This window comes from Mirounga leonina, unplaced genomic scaffold, assembly GCF_011800145.1.
Source record: "Mirounga leonina isolate KUSES-001 unplaced genomic scaffold, KU_Mleo_1.0 Mir_125, whole genome shotgun sequence".
Lineage (NCBI taxonomy): Eukaryota > Metazoa > Chordata > Mammalia > Carnivora > Phocidae > Mirounga > Mirounga leonina.
In genome coordinates this window covers 64,774,049-64,790,816 of record NW_023270305.1, presented here as the reverse complement: position 1 = coordinate 64,790,816, position 16,768 = coordinate 64,774,049, and the positions used below count along the sequence as shown (strand labels likewise).

The window sequence follows — 16,768 nt, the reverse complement described above, 5'->3', positions numbered from 1 at the left end:
GGCTTGGAAGTCAGCCTGATGCCAACCCCGGGCCCACAGCTGACTCTCCCTGTGGCCTTAGGCAACTTCCCTATTGTCTCTGTGCCCACTGACCCCCTCCCTGAAGCAGGGTAATAAACACCAGCTTGGTGTGCTGGCTTTCGGGAATGTCAGCGGACATGGCTGTGCGAAGCGGGTAGCACGGTGCCTGACGCCGAGCGGGCACTTGGAAACCGTTACCCGCTGTTGCCCCAACAGCCCGGAGCCAGCGGGGCCCATGCCGTGACTCCAGGGATGGTTCCTATCACCTGAGACCCTCCAGCTCTGGGGTCTGATGGTCGGATGCGGGGAGGGGGCCTCTGCCTCTGACTTTTCCTACCACTCTCACCTCCCACTGTCCTTCTGGTTTCGCAGCTGAGCTGTTCATGGAGCAGCGACACCTCAAGGAAGCGGGTTTCTGCATCCAGGAGGCGGCGGGCCTCTTCCCCACCTCGCACTCGGTACTCTACATGCGGGGCCGGCTAGCCGAGATGAAGGGCAGTTTGGAGGAGGCCAAGCAGCTGTACAAGGAGGCGCTCACGGTGAACCCCGATGGCGTGCGCATCATGCATAGCCTGGTGAGTCAGCCCCTGGCCCCCGAAAAAGGCCTCGGGGCCCTCCTCCTCTCCCACCCCCTCCACTGCGTGTGCCCTGGTGTCTGGCGGGGAGGTGGCCTCCTCCCTGCTCTGCTGGGAGAGACAACTGGCTTGTCGAGGCAGGCCATTCCCCTTCAATCAGAGCCTGCCTGAGTTGATGAAAAAATCTAGGATGGGTTGATATTCTTTGTGACTTCCCTTTTGCTCTAAGCTTCTGTAAAGCAGTGGAACCCCAAAGGGATTCCTCATCAGATCCTTGCCCTGGACACTCTAGGCAAAATGCTCTGCTTTCTGGGAGTCCCCGGGCCCTCCATGCTCACTGGGCTACCTCTCCCACTTCGGAGGAGCTCCGTGCCTCTTTGGTGGCATTCAGGGGATGTCATGGGCTGGGCTGTCATGTCAGGCCTGACTTGAGCACACATGGAAAATGGCCCCTGGTGGGGGTGGGTAAGAGGACCCAGCAGCGCCAGTCCTGGGACATGGCACTCAGGACTTGGGTGCCCAGAGCTCAGTGACTTTCTGTGGAAGGTCTGGAGGCTGGGAGCGGGATGCTGGTGTTCTTGGCTTGGCCTTGCCATTCTCTTTCTCAGTGATCGTGAGCAAGTCGGCCCCCTTCTCTGAACCCCGGTTTGACTTATCTGTGCAATGGGGATTCTCTGGTGCATTTACTGAATACCTGCTCTAACAGCTGGTATAGTAGACCAGCGAGATAACCGTTTTTCCTTTACTTCCTTAGCTACTTTTATTTATTTATTTCTTCCTTCACTGCTTTCAAAAAGCAGCTCATCAGGATAAACGTAATGCTTGGAAAGTGTACAGGCCTGCGTCGACACAGTGATTTTTGAAGTATAATTTAGGAGCACCCCATTAGCGACACGGTCTTCCCCTGTCAGGGTGCAGGTCCCACCTTAGACACCCCCACCCCCTGCCATGAGCGCTCCCTGAGGGGAGCACCCATGAGGACGTCACCGACATTGGCCACATGCAGAGCACTGAGGGGGCAGAATGATTCCAGATGGCTGCAGGGTTATCATTGCCAAAAGGGGTCTGATTCCTTCTCGAGGGGAAGCCACAGGGAGTTCGATTTCCGCTCAGTGTCAGGAACAGTACAGCTCTCAGAATAGGACAAGTACAGACTCAGGAGTTGTCTGGTGAGGACGTCGCCAAGAGAATGGAAATCCCACTTGGGGGAGGAGCTGGGCCAGGTCATCTTTATAAGGTCATTCCCAACCCCAAGAACCCCTGAAAACAGATTAGAGACTCCCCGCTCAGCTACTATTCCTGCTGCCTGATTTCTTAAAGGATTTCTACCTCGGGCCCATGTGAATGTTCCGCGTCAGCTGAAGACAGCCCACGCGGTGACGTCACACCCTGGCCCGCGTTCCCCTCCACATGGCTGTGTGTTGCCTTGCAGTCTGCTCAGCAAATGTTTGGTTTTTTGCAAGCACATCCTCCTTCCTCCCGTAATTCAGACATTAGCTCCTGTGATAAATGCCTCCCTGGAGGTCACATCCAGAAACCTGATGAGGGTGGTGGGAGGGAGGATGTGGGCTGTGTCGTTAGGCCTGCGGCCAGGCAGTGATGTCTACCTTCCCCTGCGCTCGCGGATCGGAGCCCGCCGTCTCAGTCCCTAAAACCCGATGAAGTCCAGTAACAGGTACGATTTCGAGGTAACAGTGTACCATTTTTCATTTATGCTCATTATTGTTTGTAGCTATTTTCCTGAAGCCGGTTCCAAAGGCGGGTTTTTCCATGGTAACCAAATAGCAGCCCAGAGTGGCTCCCTCCAGATGTTTCTGAAATGGCCCCTTTTCTCTTCCCGGGGTGCCCGGCTGAGGTGATGAAACAAAAGCAAGTCAGAGCCAGGCCTGCCCACTGTTAAAGTTGCAGGCAAGCAGAGGGGCAGTCGGCTGTGGCGTGGGCAGCCCGTTCGCTTTCCACAGGCTCTGTTCTGCCAGCAGCCTACACATACGCATGAAGAACGGCAGATTTCAAGCCTGGAGAAGATTCACGAAGCACTCTTTCCCCAAAGACACAGGAACACTTTGGCATGTTGATCTCCAGCATTCCCTGATGTAAGTGTCTTCCCTGGGCCGGCTTCAGCCTCAGGACACCTGGGATCTCATCCTGGCTCTGGCTCTCATTCACTCAGGTGATTTAGGAGAAGACACACGTAACTTCCACGTTCCTGATGTCTCCTTCAGCAGATGAATAATAATCTTCGTCGTTCCTAGACCAGGGCTAATCACAGGAGGTGACGCATGTGACAGTGCTTCCAGAGGTCTGCCGTGTAATGTCAGAGAAGGCAAAACAGCATGTACGCCCTTGCTCTCCAGTCCCTCACCCGGGACAGACATTGCTAATCAATCACAGCACTTTTTTCTCACTGAGCACAGGTGTGACCTTGGGATCTTTTTCACCATGGCACAACATGAGGGGAGCCACTGTCTGGCGGTGGAAGTCAACTTGGCCTTTATGTAAGGGTTTCATTGTAAAAATAGTAGAGAATGGGAGAGACACATCCGTTGTCTCAGCCTTTATGAACTCTGGAGGTTGGCGCATCCTCGGAGAATTATCCGGAGAAAGGAACATGGAGGGGAACTGGTATCCGCCTCCCCCACCCAGTGTAGTCGTTGCCAAGGCAGGTTCCCAAGGAGGACATCCTGGCCTTGCCACACCACCGTGGTTCCATGAGGACGTCAGCCCCTGATCGGTGCAAGGAGAGGAGAGGCGCCCCTCCCCTGAGGGCACAGCCACCCACAGCCTGGGCTGGGAGAGCTCTGGATCCCTCGGTGAGCCATGTGGGCGCCGGCTTCAGGCTTCAGCCTTACAGTCCTGAGGGCAGGATCATCAAACACCGGGAGGCCGGCCTCACAGCCTCTCCCTGGGGCCATGCGCATGGGACAGGAGATGTGGGGACAGGCCAGAGAAAGCCTCGGGGAGTGTTGGCTACTGCTCTTAGGAGGCAGGGTTCAGGCGTTTCTAAGAAAATGAACTTTGGCCCAGAAGCGGGTTCTCTGCTCTCCCCGTCCTGCTGCCCCCCTGCCCTGGCGGGGATGGGAGGCATTTCCATGGTCACGCCCCATCCTGGGCTCAGCTCAGGCTTTCCCACCCAGCAGGCGGGACGAAGACAGCGGCTTAGCCTTGCCCCACCAGTGCCCTGGCCCTGCGGGCTGCCTCCTCCGCGGGGCTCACAGATGGCCAGCTCGCTTCGGGAGGCTGCCAGAGGCAGAAAGAAAAAGCCGTGCTCTCTGCAGATGGAAATTCCCAGCAAAATCTCAGGAGCAAGTCCCGCAGGAGCAGGTCCCGACAGTCTTTGCCAGCTCTATCTTGGCCTCCCTTCCAGGTAGCCAAAAAGCCTACTCACTCAGCCTGGGTGTTCAGCTGAATTTACGGGCAAAAGCATCTTGTTAAGAAGGGGAAACCTGAACTTCCCTTGCCTGACCTGAGGAAGCAGGAGAAAGGAAGCAGATCTTCCCAAGATCAGCAGAGGAGTTGGCCCCCAGGTGACACTGTTCCTCAGAGAAGGCTCCGTGGGCTTGGTGGAGAGGAATCCGAGGCAGTCTGCACCCTTTCTCCCTCTGAGCCTGTCTCTGCCCTGCCACCTCCCAGGAGGCTCTCTGCATCTCCGAGGGAACAGGGATGCCTGGGCAAGGCAAGGAAGCCAGGAGCGACTAATGGAATGGTCAAGTTACCGAGAGCCCTCCCAAGAAGGCTGTGAGGTCACCTCACTTTAATGGTGGGAGGGTCACTAGCCCTGGCCACAGACGGGCCATTCTCCCTGCCGCCCCTTGGCAGAGCCAGGAGTGCGGATGCATTGATGCAGCCTGTCTCCCTGCAGGACACCGCCCGAGGGCCTCGGCTGCGAGTGGACAGGCACGCTGCCTCCCTGCCCCCTGCGTTTGTGGGCGGCACCCCACCCCGCTCTCCCAGCCACAGGCTCTGGGGTTTCCTGGCACCTCTCTGGCCAGGCCTCCCGGCTCCTCGCTGGCCCCTGCCCGTGGTCATGCCTTCTTCTCGGGACAGAGTTCCAGGCTTTTGTTGCCCCGTCTCCCCAGAACCCTTTGCTCCCCGGGCCCCCAGCCACAGAGGGAAACTGCCCTAAATGAACTTTGGCTCCTGTGATGTAATTCCTGAAGCAGTCCTGGCCTCATGACCCAGCCTCTTCTTTGTCCAGATGCTCCTGGAAAGATAGGAAGACAGCGCTTCTGTCATCTCCTGCCCTGATGAGAGTGTGGCAGTGAATTAGTCCCCTGCACTCACTCCCTCTCACTCCCAGTGTGGAGCTTGCTGTCCCGTTTTTCAAGTGGGGTTGGGGGATCAGGGGCATGGCCATAGCGTGTGGCCGGCCCCATTTGGCCCCAGGTTCTGGCCCCAGAACCTCTGGTCCCTCTGTCCTCAGGCTGGGGCTTGCCACAGCATCCCCCATGTCCCAGAAGCGGCCCACCACCATCCCTGCCTCTCCCTAAGGTGGGGCCTGAGTCAGCCAGGACCAGGGCTCTGCTCTCTAAGGCCCAACAGGTGAAGCCTGGTTGCACAGAGCTCCCGCCAGCCCCGGCCCCAATCCTGGAGGGCAGGACTGGACTGGAGAGATGACACACCTGAGACAGCCAGCCAGCCCAACCAGCCCTCGTGTTCCGGGGGCTCTGGGAGATTACTTCCCCTCACTGGCTCCGTTTTCGCTTCTGTCTAGCGGGGATAATAATTTAGGCCCTTGTGACCTCCAGGGGAGGATTTTAGTGCTCAGATGACCTAGGCACTGTGAAAAGATAAATCAACATCCGGCGTTTTTGTCACCATTCATGTGGAAGACTTGGTGGCAGATGGCCGAAGCCTGAGCTCTGCCTTTGACCAGGATGCCCCACCTCGCTGCCGTGGGGCAGGGGTCATTCGTCCACATTTCCTTGGGCTGCCGGCAGGGTACTGAGAAGGGAGGAAGGGGGTGCTGGGCAGGGACCAGGGGCCTCAGAGCTGCCTGTAGGTTGCACCTGGAGCGGGTTGGCCAGGATGGTTTTTAAGCCCCAGTATCAGAGCCAGCTTGCGTCTGGAGATGGGAGCACAGCCTTTGAGTCTCACTGACCTGGACTTGAGCCCCACTTTGCCTATACTCACTGCTCCACCATGACCAAGTTCCCCAACCTCTTGGCACCTCAGTGTCCTCATCTGGAAAACGGTAATTACAATGCTGAACCCCTAGGTCTCCTGTTAGAATTAGGTTAACTAATTCTGTAAGTTAATGGCCCAGTAGTTGCGGTTACTTTTGCCTTTTCCATGCTGAAACATGGCTCCCAGGCCAGATTCGGACGTTGTTGGTTTGCAGAGGGAAGTAGAGGCCCAGAGCCAAGCCCCAGAGAGTCACTGTAGTGGAGCCTCTCGGTCCTCACTGAGCCCATCAGGCGCCTCTGGCCAAGGCAGAGATGTGCAGGACACCAGCCCCAAGTGCCCTGTGGCTGGGACAAGAGTATCCACAGTGCAAGGCCACACTGACCTTAGCTGAGAGCGGGAGAAGCCTGCTCAGTAGGCCGGAGTCTGAGGTAAGGGCGAGAGCCATTTCGCGGCTGGTCTCTTCAGCAGACGGGGCCTGCTGGGGACCCAAGGGTGCTGGGGAGGAGGAGCAGGAAAGGCCAGGTTCTGGGGAGGCCCTGCTCGGCCTTCCACTCCGGCCTCTATCGGGCCAGGCTGCTTCAGCCTCCGCTTCCTGACTTGAAGGAGGAAATGTGTCCTGAGCAGCTGAAGAGTGAAACCCAGTGCCCGGCCCTCTGAAGGTTCCCTGATGCAGGATGCGGCCAGCAAGCACACAGAACTGCAGGATTTCTGGTTCCTGGGGCCTGATGCTTCGGGGTCTAGGACACCCCACCTGCTCTAGGCCTCTCCCTCCTTGTTGGCTTCCTGAGCTATGGCAGGTGGCTTAGAGGCTACAGGCAGCCTGAAGGAACAGGGAAGGCCCAGAAGCCTTGTGCTGTCCATGCAGGAACCCTGAGTCCTTTACACACACACACACACACACACACAGCCCCTCTCCACAGAATCTGCGCCTGCCCCACCAGCTCCAGTAGATGGGGGAACATTGCTCTGTTTGGCAGGAAATTTCAGTAGGAACGTCTTGTTGGCCATTTGGCCTCTTCGTGCTGTGGTTTTATCGTGAGTTCTCTCCCTCATCCCAACCCCAGTCCTGCCTGAGGACCGCATTCCCCGGTGGAAAAGTGGAGTGGAGCGGGAGGGAGAAGGGAGTTCTGGAGGCTCACTGTGTGGGGCACGTCCCCCAGCAGGGGCCTCACCGGGGTTCGCGCCCCTGCCTACCCACCTCATTCGTGGGCTGGCACAGCCCCCAGCCCACACTGCGCGCCCTCAGCCCAGGCTCAGAGACCTTTGAGAAGGTGAAGGTGGGTTCCCTTGGCTCAGCACTTTCCGGAAGCCTTGGGCTTAAGTGTGGGCTCCTGAAGTCCTCAGCAACCCTGATGAGGAAGTGGAAGGGAAGCCCCCTGTCAGAGACTCTGATCAGAACGATAGTTAAGCACTGTTGATGTAGGAAAAACGTTAGGGTTTGAAGCCGATGGCCAAGAAAGAATTCTTGAGATGTCTTTGGTGCAAAAAGGTGGTTTTATTAAAGCACGGGGACAGGACCGTGGGCAGAAAGAGATGCACTGGGATCACGAGGAGTGGCCCATTATATACGTTCAAGTTGGGAGGGGGTTTGGAATAGCTCAAGTCTCTAAGGAATTTTGGAAGCAAGGTTTCCAGGACCTTGAAGGGCTAGCTATTTTTGGGAAAAGGTCATTTATTACCATCTAATAAAACCTGAGTCGTAAGACCCTTCAGATGTATATCGGTGGGCCTTATGTTTGGGGGATGATTGCCAACATGTATCTTGGGGGTCAGAGATAAAGGAAGTTTCCAAAGGAATTTTTATATGTTAAAGTAGGCTTACAGCATCCTGGAAGGAAGGGGTCTGACTAGGATTGCCTTTTGCCCTTAGCAAAGTGTCAACATCGAGGCAGTTGAGTCCCTAGAGAAATGTCCCTGTTTCAAGGACTTGTCAGTGGGCTGTAGATGGTAAGGAAATTTCATAATTTTTCTTCTGCCTTTGTTTCCCCCATCACTGTTGGCTTAATTTAGCTCCACAATCAGTGGTCTGAAAGACTCCCCATGTCTGGAGGGTGCAGCAGGGTCCAGCCTTCCCCTTGTCCAGCAGGCCAGCAGCCCCCTCCCCTCAGCTCTGCCGCCTGCCCAGAGAGGGGAGCTTCTGCGATGGCGCCCCCCTCACTGCCCATCACAGGTGTTCACTTAGAGCACCCAAGTCCAGGTTCCCGACCTAGCCCTGAGGGCCTAGCTGTGCTCAAGAGTGGGCAGAGCCTCCAGAGGCCCAGAACCTGAAACCAGCCCAGAATGTGGGAGCAGAAAAGGCAGAGCCCCCCAGGAGGTGACGTGCTTTCTCCTCAAGCCAGTGTTTACCTTTGAGTCTGTCCATGGCCCTCTGAAGACACACAACTCCCACCGCAGCAGAGGGACCCACTGGCGTTCGACCTCTCCCCGAGGGGTGCAGGGGTAGGCAGGAGCACGAAGGGCAGAATGGGTTCTGCCACATGAGCACGGTCACCTCTGCTGCCCCAGAAGCCCCCACCTTGTTGGGCTCCGAGCGAGGCTGTCAGCCCCCTCAGCAGACCCCCTCAGAGCCTGTTGACCAGGTGTTGGGTGGGGTCTAGAAGGATTTGTGCCCCTTCTCCCAAAAGGGAGGTAGGTCTGGGGCCTTAGAGCTGCCCCAGCTCCAGGAGGGATGTGGTGATCGGCGGGCTCCATCCTCAGCCCAGAGAGACGCCTCATTCCCAGTCTGGTTGGACAGGTTGAGGCTAACACCTGGGAGAACCTGGCACCCCGAGCGGGCCTGAGCTCCTGAGCTCCTGAGCTCGGGCTGGAATGAGGGCCTCCCCCGCAGGGTGTGTCAGCCTCAGGATGGGTGAAGGGAGCAGCCTCAGAGGTGGCCCCACCCCAGGCTCCTCCCTGCAGCCCCAGGGTCCCCAAGCAGACGGCTCTTGGGACCAGGAGGCTCCAGCTGATTCCCTGCTTCCCAGCTGGAAAGGCTGCTACAGAATCCCAGGAATGTGCCTTGAGCTCAGAAAGAAAATTCCCAAAATAACTTCTATAAATACTTGAGGGTAGGGACTGGGAGGGAGCTCTCAGCCCGGCCTGCCACTGGCCCAGTGCTAGGGGCTGCTTCCCAGGGCAGGCCTCCCCGCTCTCCAGAAGAAAAAGACATACACAGCCGGGACCTTTCTGCTGCCCCTCCCCTCTGGAGGACAGCGTCAGGCCCTGAATTAATGACGTGAGATGGTGTGTAGTAGCAATTCTGAAAAAGGAAGGGGTGGAGGGACCTTTCTTCTCCTTCATCCCCATCCCAGGCTGCAGTATTGTACCCCAGCAGAGAACCTTGTCTTCCAACAGGGAGGGTCCCCCTCAGAGGGCCCCTCAGGCTGCCTGTCCTGTGGCCCTAAGCAGGTCGGTAAGCATGCACACCTAAGTGCCTCTGGTGACCCTGGCTCGGAACCCAGGACCCTCCCACCTGAGCCCTGTTGTGCTACTGTCCTGTGGGGAATAACCTAGCAGGCAGGAGCCACGGACCCTGGCCCTCTCAGCCTAGGATGGGCCGCATGCCAGAGCCCACCAGTAATGAAGCACAACCTCAAGGTGATGCATGGCCAGGAGGTGCTATCCTCGGAGGCTTCCTGGAGGAGCAGGGTCTTGGGTAGTTGAGATGAGGCCAGATCCAGGAAGGGAGGGAAGGAGGAGTGGATGAAGTTGGGAATTTCTGGGGCCTTCCCCCCATAGCCCTGCCCTCCCTGAGTGGTCGTAACCTCGGCCCCCTCTCAAAGGTGCATTGCTCAACGGCCATAAGCAACTCACACATTCCTTTCCAACAGCTGCGGGTAGCCGCCTGGCTATGGCATCTCCCAGGTGAGGGTCCGAGGCTGAGTCACCCACCAGCAGGTCTGGTTTCTCTTGGCTCAGGGTGCCCCCTGGCCAGAGTGGGGCAGAGTCATCGGGGACATTTGGATAGAACAGCGTTCCCACCATCTCCCTGGAGACCTATTCTCTGGGCAGAAGGGTGGGGGTGCCAGGGGGGTGATGGCGGGCCCTTGGCACAGCGCCAGGCAGGGGGCAGAACAGGTGAGACCTGTCTTCCTGAGGCAGGCCCTGCCCAGTTGTCAGGCAGCAAACAGCTCCAAGTTGCTACCAAACACGAACAGACTGGTGTCTCAGGCAGGTGGCAGCAGATCCCATTACAGGCCCTGGGCCTCGGGGCCCCAGCCTGACCCCAGTCCGGTGTCTCCTTTCAGGCTCTGAGGTCAGCACCCCAGGGTATGGGGGACGTGAGCTAACCCCACCCCAGCCCCCAGTCTTCGCCCCAGAGAGCCTTGCCCTCTAGAGAAATCTCCCCCTGCTCCTCCCTCCGACAGGACCCTCTGCTCATCCTAACCCTTTGCTGTCTGCCCACCGTGCGCCCTGCCTACGTGATTTCAAATTGATCCTTGCAGACTCTTCACAGTTGCCTACCAGGAAGTACCATTCTGTTCCCTGGTTTACAGACGAGGAAACCACAGCTCAGAGAAAATGGGCCACTGGCCCAGGGTCGGTGCACTTGTCAGTGGTAACGCTGGGAATCCAGCCCAGCCTAGGTCTTCTGGCTGTGGAGCGCCCTGGCTTTTTTCTCTACGTGAAACATGCGGAGGAGCCTGCTGCAAACCTTCCTGAGAGTAAAACCAGCAGAGCGTGAGACACACACACACACACCCGCCCCCCCGTTCCGCCACATCTGGCCCCTTCCCAAACACCCACACACTGCTGGAGAGCAGGGGTTTTCGAACTCCTTTTTAGTGGGAGCGCCCTCTTTTCCAACAAGATCTCCTGTGGAAGCTCAATCTAGAAAACGGAGTGTGGAAACCCCACTGCAGCCCCGCCCCCTGGCTGGGAGGCCCCGCGGGCCTTCCCCATGTGTCCTCTCTTGCTCCTTCATGGGCAGCACTCACAGGGCACAAACCTTCCATTTTTGGTGCTTAATTTTGGTGTCTGGCGGCCTGTCGTCTCCCCTGCCTTCCCTCCTCCCTGGGGGCCCTGTTCCATCGGGAGCTGCTCGGTGTCCAGCTCCCAGGCCATGCAGGCAGCACAGCTTCGCCCGGGGCCCTGCTGGCCAGCCCGGGCACTGCCCTCTGGTCCCGGGCGGCCCCGCCACAGCTCCCCTGTCCTCCACCCCATCCGTGTGGCGCCCTGGGATGAAGAGGCACTATGAATCCGGCCCCCCCTTCCTTTCCTGCCCCGCGGCCACAGGACCACCGGTCAGCACCTCCGGAGAGGGAGAGGCTTTGCCTCGGGCTTCCTGAGCACCATCTCTCCCTCTTGCCTAGCTCTCAGAGGACTGTATGAAATCAGGCATGTGCATCTTCCCCGGTGGGTCTCCATAGCAACAGAGGGCCTAACTGAGGAGCGTGGTGAGGAGGAAAATGTTCCAGCTAAAAATGTACATGGCCATCAGTGGGCGGGCACCCGAGAGGGGGCTCCAGGCACACAGAAGGCGGCTCCTCTCCCCCACCCCAGCCCCCGCCTGTCCAGGAAGCCGGCGTTAGGCTTTACCTCAGATCTGTGAATGAGAGGAGGCCCCCCACCCGTGCTGCCATCCCGTGCCTCATTTGAGGGCTGGAACACAGATCAGTGGGATGGAGCAAAGCAGCCTTTCTGGGACTGGAGGCCGAAGGGGGGTCCTGGTAACCCCCCCACACACACTCCCCACCCTGTCCTCCCATCTCCCTGCACCCTTCCCAGTATGAGTGGAAGAGGACATAGAAGGGACATTGTACCAGTTTCACTTCCCAAACTTTCGGGACGATTCCTGTCACTTCCTGTCTCTGCCAGCAGGGCTGTTGAAGGCAAACAGCAACACCAAGCTTCTTAGCCACCCCTGACCCATCTCACCAGAGCCCGTCCTTCTACCCAGCACCCGCCCTCCCGTGCCCCTCACCGGCCAGGCCAGCCTGGGATGGGCAGTAGGTCCCAGGACCCAGATGTCCCCGGGAAGACCACTGCTTGATGCCGCCAAGGAGCTGCCCCCACCCACCCATAAGCTTAAGGTTGTCGAGCCTGAAGCCAGGGCGCTCATTCCTCCACACGCCTGGGGCGGGGGGTAGCCCCTCGGTGCAGCAGCCAGGCCTCAGGGTAACGGACCCGCTGACTGGGAGCTCGCACGGGCCAGACACTGTTCAAGTGCTTGCCAGGTACTGACTCCCGCCAGCTTGACAGCCCCAGCAGCGGGTACTGCGGTCTTTCCCACTCAGAGCTGAGGAAACGGAAGGCCAGGGAGATGTAACTTGCCAGGATCCCCAGCTGTAATGGGGAGGCACAAAGCCAGGTCTGCTGACTTGAAAGCCCATCCTCGGGGCTGGGAGGGACAGAGGTCCCACGAGGGGGGTGATCTGGGCCCGGGAGGCTGGGCTGGAAGCGGGGCTAGGGCGGGGCCAGGCACGATGTGCATGAGTAACAGGAACAGTCACTTGATGGTTCCCGAGGCTGCCAGTCTGAGCCCTTTCGCCCTGATGGCCAGGACGCCCTCACTAACCTCGCCCTGTGCTTGCTCCCCAGGGTCTGATGCTGAGTCGCCTGGGCCACAAGAGTCTGGCCCAGAAGGTGCTGCGGGACGCCGTGGAGAGGCAGAGCACCTGCCACGAGGCCTGGCAGGGCCTGGGCGAGGTGCTGCAGGCCCAGGGCCACAGCGAGGCTGCCGTCGACTGCTTCCTCACTGCCCTGGAGCTGGAGGCCAGCAGCCCGGTGCTGCCCTTCTCCATCATCCCCAGAGAGCTGTGACCTTGCACTGCAGGGGCAGGGTGGGAGGGAGCCGCCCTAGGGGGCCTGGGAGTGGGGGCGGACGCAGGCAGGCAGCAGGGAGGTGTGGGGCCTCAGGGAAATACATCTCTAGGGAACCCTTCTGCAGGCTGCAGCCCTAGTTCTCCTCGCCTCCCCGACTCCAGCCCTGCTTTACCTCCAGGGCCCGCTGGGTCTGGGAGCTGCTCATCTGGAGCTGGGTGGACCAGATTTGCATCGAAAGCAAATCCCTTGCTTCTTGGGACTCAGCCCTGGTGGCGTTTCTGAGTAAGGAAGTGGCTGGGAAGCCACACCAGCGTGGGAGCATCTCCCCCAGAGTGTCCATGCATCATCTCAATGTGCAATGAGGGTCTGAGTCTCCTAGGTACCACCCCCCACTGTCTAGAAGTTCCCATGTTGTGCCTGCCGCCCTCCACATCCCCGATCCTGGATTTCCCAGTGACTTTGCACTGGTGTTAGCCTCGGACTTCAGCTCCCTGTTCTCTGTCTAGGTCAAGAGGGTTTTCCCCAGTTCCTAACTCAGTGCCTCGGGAGCCAGTCTGCTTGAACCCCAAGTGACTTAAAGTCTTGGTGACCAGACTTGTTCCCTGAGAGCGCGGGTGGGGGAGCCTCACAGCTGAACTTCACCTCTATCTGTGCCTCTGTGCCCGGGAAGCTCCAGGGCCCTGGTCTCAGCCCCAGTGTCAGGACAGGGTTTTGGATAACTCTCAGGTCTTGCCCCGGGCAGTCAGGGCTTGAAGATTCTGCTGGTAGGTGGGAAAAGGATAGGATCTCTGGGTCCCTCTCCCAGGTTTGAGCTATTGGAGGATGCCCCTCTTTGCCCCATGAGACCAATTGGACCCCACTGCTCTTCCTCTCCGCTGCCAAGTGCCTTTGGGGCCTCTGGTGCCTGGCCAGGGGCACTGAGCACCGGCCCTAACTCCCCTCTCATTTCTGCCATGCTCATCTTTCTGGAACTATGCGCCAGCCCAAGCGGCCTCCTTAGGCCCGAGGCTGTAGACCCTAGGATACAAACATGGCAGCAGGACCTTGCATCAACCTCAGACCTTGCATCAACATACTCCTTCAGGCCTTATGTTTCTGGGCAATGGGTACAATGCAGGACCCTCTGGGGCTAATAATATGCAGATGGGCAGTCTCTGGGACTGACCCCAGTACCTCTCACCACCCACAGCCCATTTCCACTACAGGCCATTTGGTCCCACCCCCTTGCCTGAGGCCCAGTGGGGACTGTGGTTGGAGATCAGTGGAGGGGACAGAGCAGATCCCTGTCAGCAGGGGACCTGGGGCTGGTGGGTGGATATCTTCCCTGATGGTTCCCCTAGCCCTGCTGCATGATGCTCTTGGAATTCTCCCCAAGAAGTTATTCCACCCCCACCCCCCAGTGGGGGCCTTATCAGGGAATTCCTTTTTTATCTGCACTTTGGGTTTTAGTTTTAAAGCTCCATCTGGTACGTCTCTCTCATCTTAAGGTGTGCAGAAAGACTGGATGAGGGCTGCCTTGGCTCATCATTGCCCAGTCTGCTCCTCAGGGAGAAGGGGCTGTTGGAGACCCACCCTCCTCGGCCACACTGGCTCAGCACTGCGCACCCCCGGGTGCCTCCCAGAGAGGGCCTGCCCCCTCCTGGCCTTCCCCCATCGCAAGGGACACTGCAGATGACACCAGATCCTTCACCGCTTGGTTGAAGGATCTCTGCCTCGATGTGTGTGTGTATAAATAGAGATATATGATAAAGATCTATTTTTATTCTGAAATTCTGTTAGGAAAAAACTAAACGAGAAAAGCAAATGCTGTTGATTTGCGTCGGGGTGCCCAAAGATGGGTAGTCAGTTATTTGTAAGAGGACAGGCACCAAACGCGTTCGGCTGGAGGAAGCCTCAGAGGGTTGGGCCAAGTTGTGGCCAGTTTGAAATAAAGGCCTTGAATAAAGAGACCCTTGGAAGGAATATGGCATGTTCATTTCCTCCAACAGGTACCCCAGAACAGGCCTTGAGCACCTAGTGAAGAGGGAGTGTTGCAGGAAGAGAGGCCTGAGAAGTCACTGGGGCAAGCCCCACAAGTGGGGAGGGGTGGGGAGGAGAAAGGGGGGAGGGGCCCAGGAACAGACTGGGGGGAGCAGGGGGGAGCAGAGGGTTAGGCAGGTGCTGAAGCCCAGAGGCGGGCGGAAGGAGGCGGGGGGGGGGGGGAGCTGCGTGGTGAGGATGCCCGCCACCTGCATCCTGATCAGCCGCCTCGCTGTGAAGTCCACACCACTACGCTCCCAAAACAGGTCACACCCATTCCAGTCTACTCCATATCATATAAACAGGCATCACAGGTTTGAAGGATGACTGAAGTGTGCAGCTCTGTTTTCTTCTTGTGCCCCAAGAGATCATCGGGTGCACCCCCCAGAGCTGCAGCCCTACCCACTTGGAAGAGAGCTGTTCTAGAGGCTTCCCCGAGGGCTTGGCCTGGCCCCCCGCAAGAACTTCCCACTCCCATGGCCTCTTGGGGGTCTGGCCGCCTCCACCCGCACCCTCAGCCCTATTCTTGGGGGGATGCCCTTGCTGTTCCAGGGAGGAAGGGCCTTTTTTGGAGCTGGTGGGGGCCCAGCTCCCCTTTTACTGTGATGCCTTAGGAAAACACAGTCTGTAGTGATTTAACACTTAGTATCACAGTACTTCTTTCTCACCCTTACCCCCAGCTCGAGGACCCGTGCCCTGACAAAGACTGCCTGAGGCCATAGGTGGTGTCAGCTGGTGTGCTCACCCTACAAAGACGAGAATGGAGGAAGGGAGGGGGAGGCCTTCCTCCTCCAGACACGAGCTGACCTTGGTCAGACGTTGGAGAGTCAGGCAGTAGGGGAGACCCAGGCGTTTCCTGACCCCCAGTTCCCGTCTGCAGACACCCCTTGTTCACACACCCCGTGTCCGATCCATGGTGCCAGAACAAGGGCTGGGGTCTGGAGACAAGACTCAGGGTTGCTCTGTTGCCCCCATGGACCTCCAGCACCCCCGGCACGCTCTAGGACACAGCCCTTCAGTATTAATAGTGTTTATCTACAGGCATAAATATGAATGGAATTTCAGCCACCAACACCCAGACTCCTTTCTGATACCAAAGTGCTCATTGTTGCATTTGCTCCCCCACTGGGCGCTCAGATGTCATCACCATGCAAATATTTCTGGGCCTTGGGAAGCTTCCAGCTAAACGAACCACCCCCCCCCAGCCCACGCTGCCAGCCCATAATCAAGGGGCCTCACACACAAGCAACCTGTGGGACCAGCCCCCATGATACTGATCTGAAGGATGTGGAGGCCAGGAAGGCAGTGATGGAGACAGTATACGGTCTGTCCCCGGCCAGAAACTCCTCGGAGTTTTTATCAGACTCTTAACAGTTACAAAGGACAGCGACCACTGGAGGTAGCTCCAGGAGAGAGACAAGGGGGAGCTTCCAGGGCCGGGGAGCTTCCAGGGCCCGAGAGCAGTAGCTGCAGGGCATGGACCTGGGGCCAAAGCAGCCACAATCTGGCTTCTCAGACGGAAATCAGCAGCCAGCCCGGGCTCCAAGGCGCAGCTCTCCCGCGAACTGGCTCATCTCTTAGCATGGACGGGGCAGCCGTTAGCAGTGTTCTGCCTGCGCTCCACAATGTGCACGCTTGTCACGTTGCCCCTTTGGTAGTCAACAGCCCTGGCAGGTGGGCTTGGTCCCCATGAAAGGTGGAGAGGTCACGGTGCCTGAGAACCTAGGTCCTTGGGGACAGCCCGCGCGCCGGCCACCGCCCCCCCGGCCCCGAGGACCCGGCACAGCGCCCGCTCGCCGGCCGTGCAGAGAGCCACCGGCAGTGCCCGTCGCCGCGGCAGCGCCCTGGCCCCTCTGCGGTGCACGGAACGCGCATCACCGGGGGGCGACACGCAGGTCCGGGGGTGCCGCAGCGACACCCCACTGGCTGGAGGCCTGGGCCCTGGCTTCGGTGAGGAGGAATGGGTGATGCTCAGAGCTGCGGCCGTAGAGGACATGCCTTAAGTGAAGGTCACTCAAGAGGCTGGAAGGTCCCCAGCTAGCAGGGGGGTTCAGAAGATGCCAGGCAGCCCGGAAACATGACAGGCTCACCACAGGAGCTGTGTGTTGGGCCCTGTGACGCCACTGCCCTGCCTGCCGGCTGACGGGACCATGGGTGGGCTCCACCACCCAGGCTCGTCGTCTGTGGATGGGCCCACAGCCTGGGACACGGCGGGGGGCCCCCAGACTGGTGCTGTCACCGTTCTCCCGTTCTCTCTCACTCTCTCCCCCTCTTATTCTCTTCCT

At 58.6% G+C, this 16,768-nt stretch overlaps 1 protein-coding gene across 4 annotated transcripts in view; it reads left to right on the top strand.

The window, feature by feature from the left end:
• TTC7A (tetratricopeptide repeat domain 7A) overlaps nt 1-14,423 on the top strand; it is a 116,891-nt gene extending 102,468 nt beyond the window's left edge. For all 4 annotated transcript variants that reach the window (XM_035001621.1, XM_035001623.1, XM_035001624.1 and 1 more), the window contains 2 exons: nt 394-596; nt 12,240-14,423. In XM_035001621.1, coding sequence (XP_034857512.1) covers nt 394-596; nt 12,240-12,461 — 425 coding nt within the window. In that variant the 3' untranslated portion in view covers nt 12,462-14,423. The remainder of the gene's footprint in view (nt 1-393; nt 597-12,239) is intronic.
• Nucleotides 14,424-16,768: the final 2,345 nt, after the last annotated feature.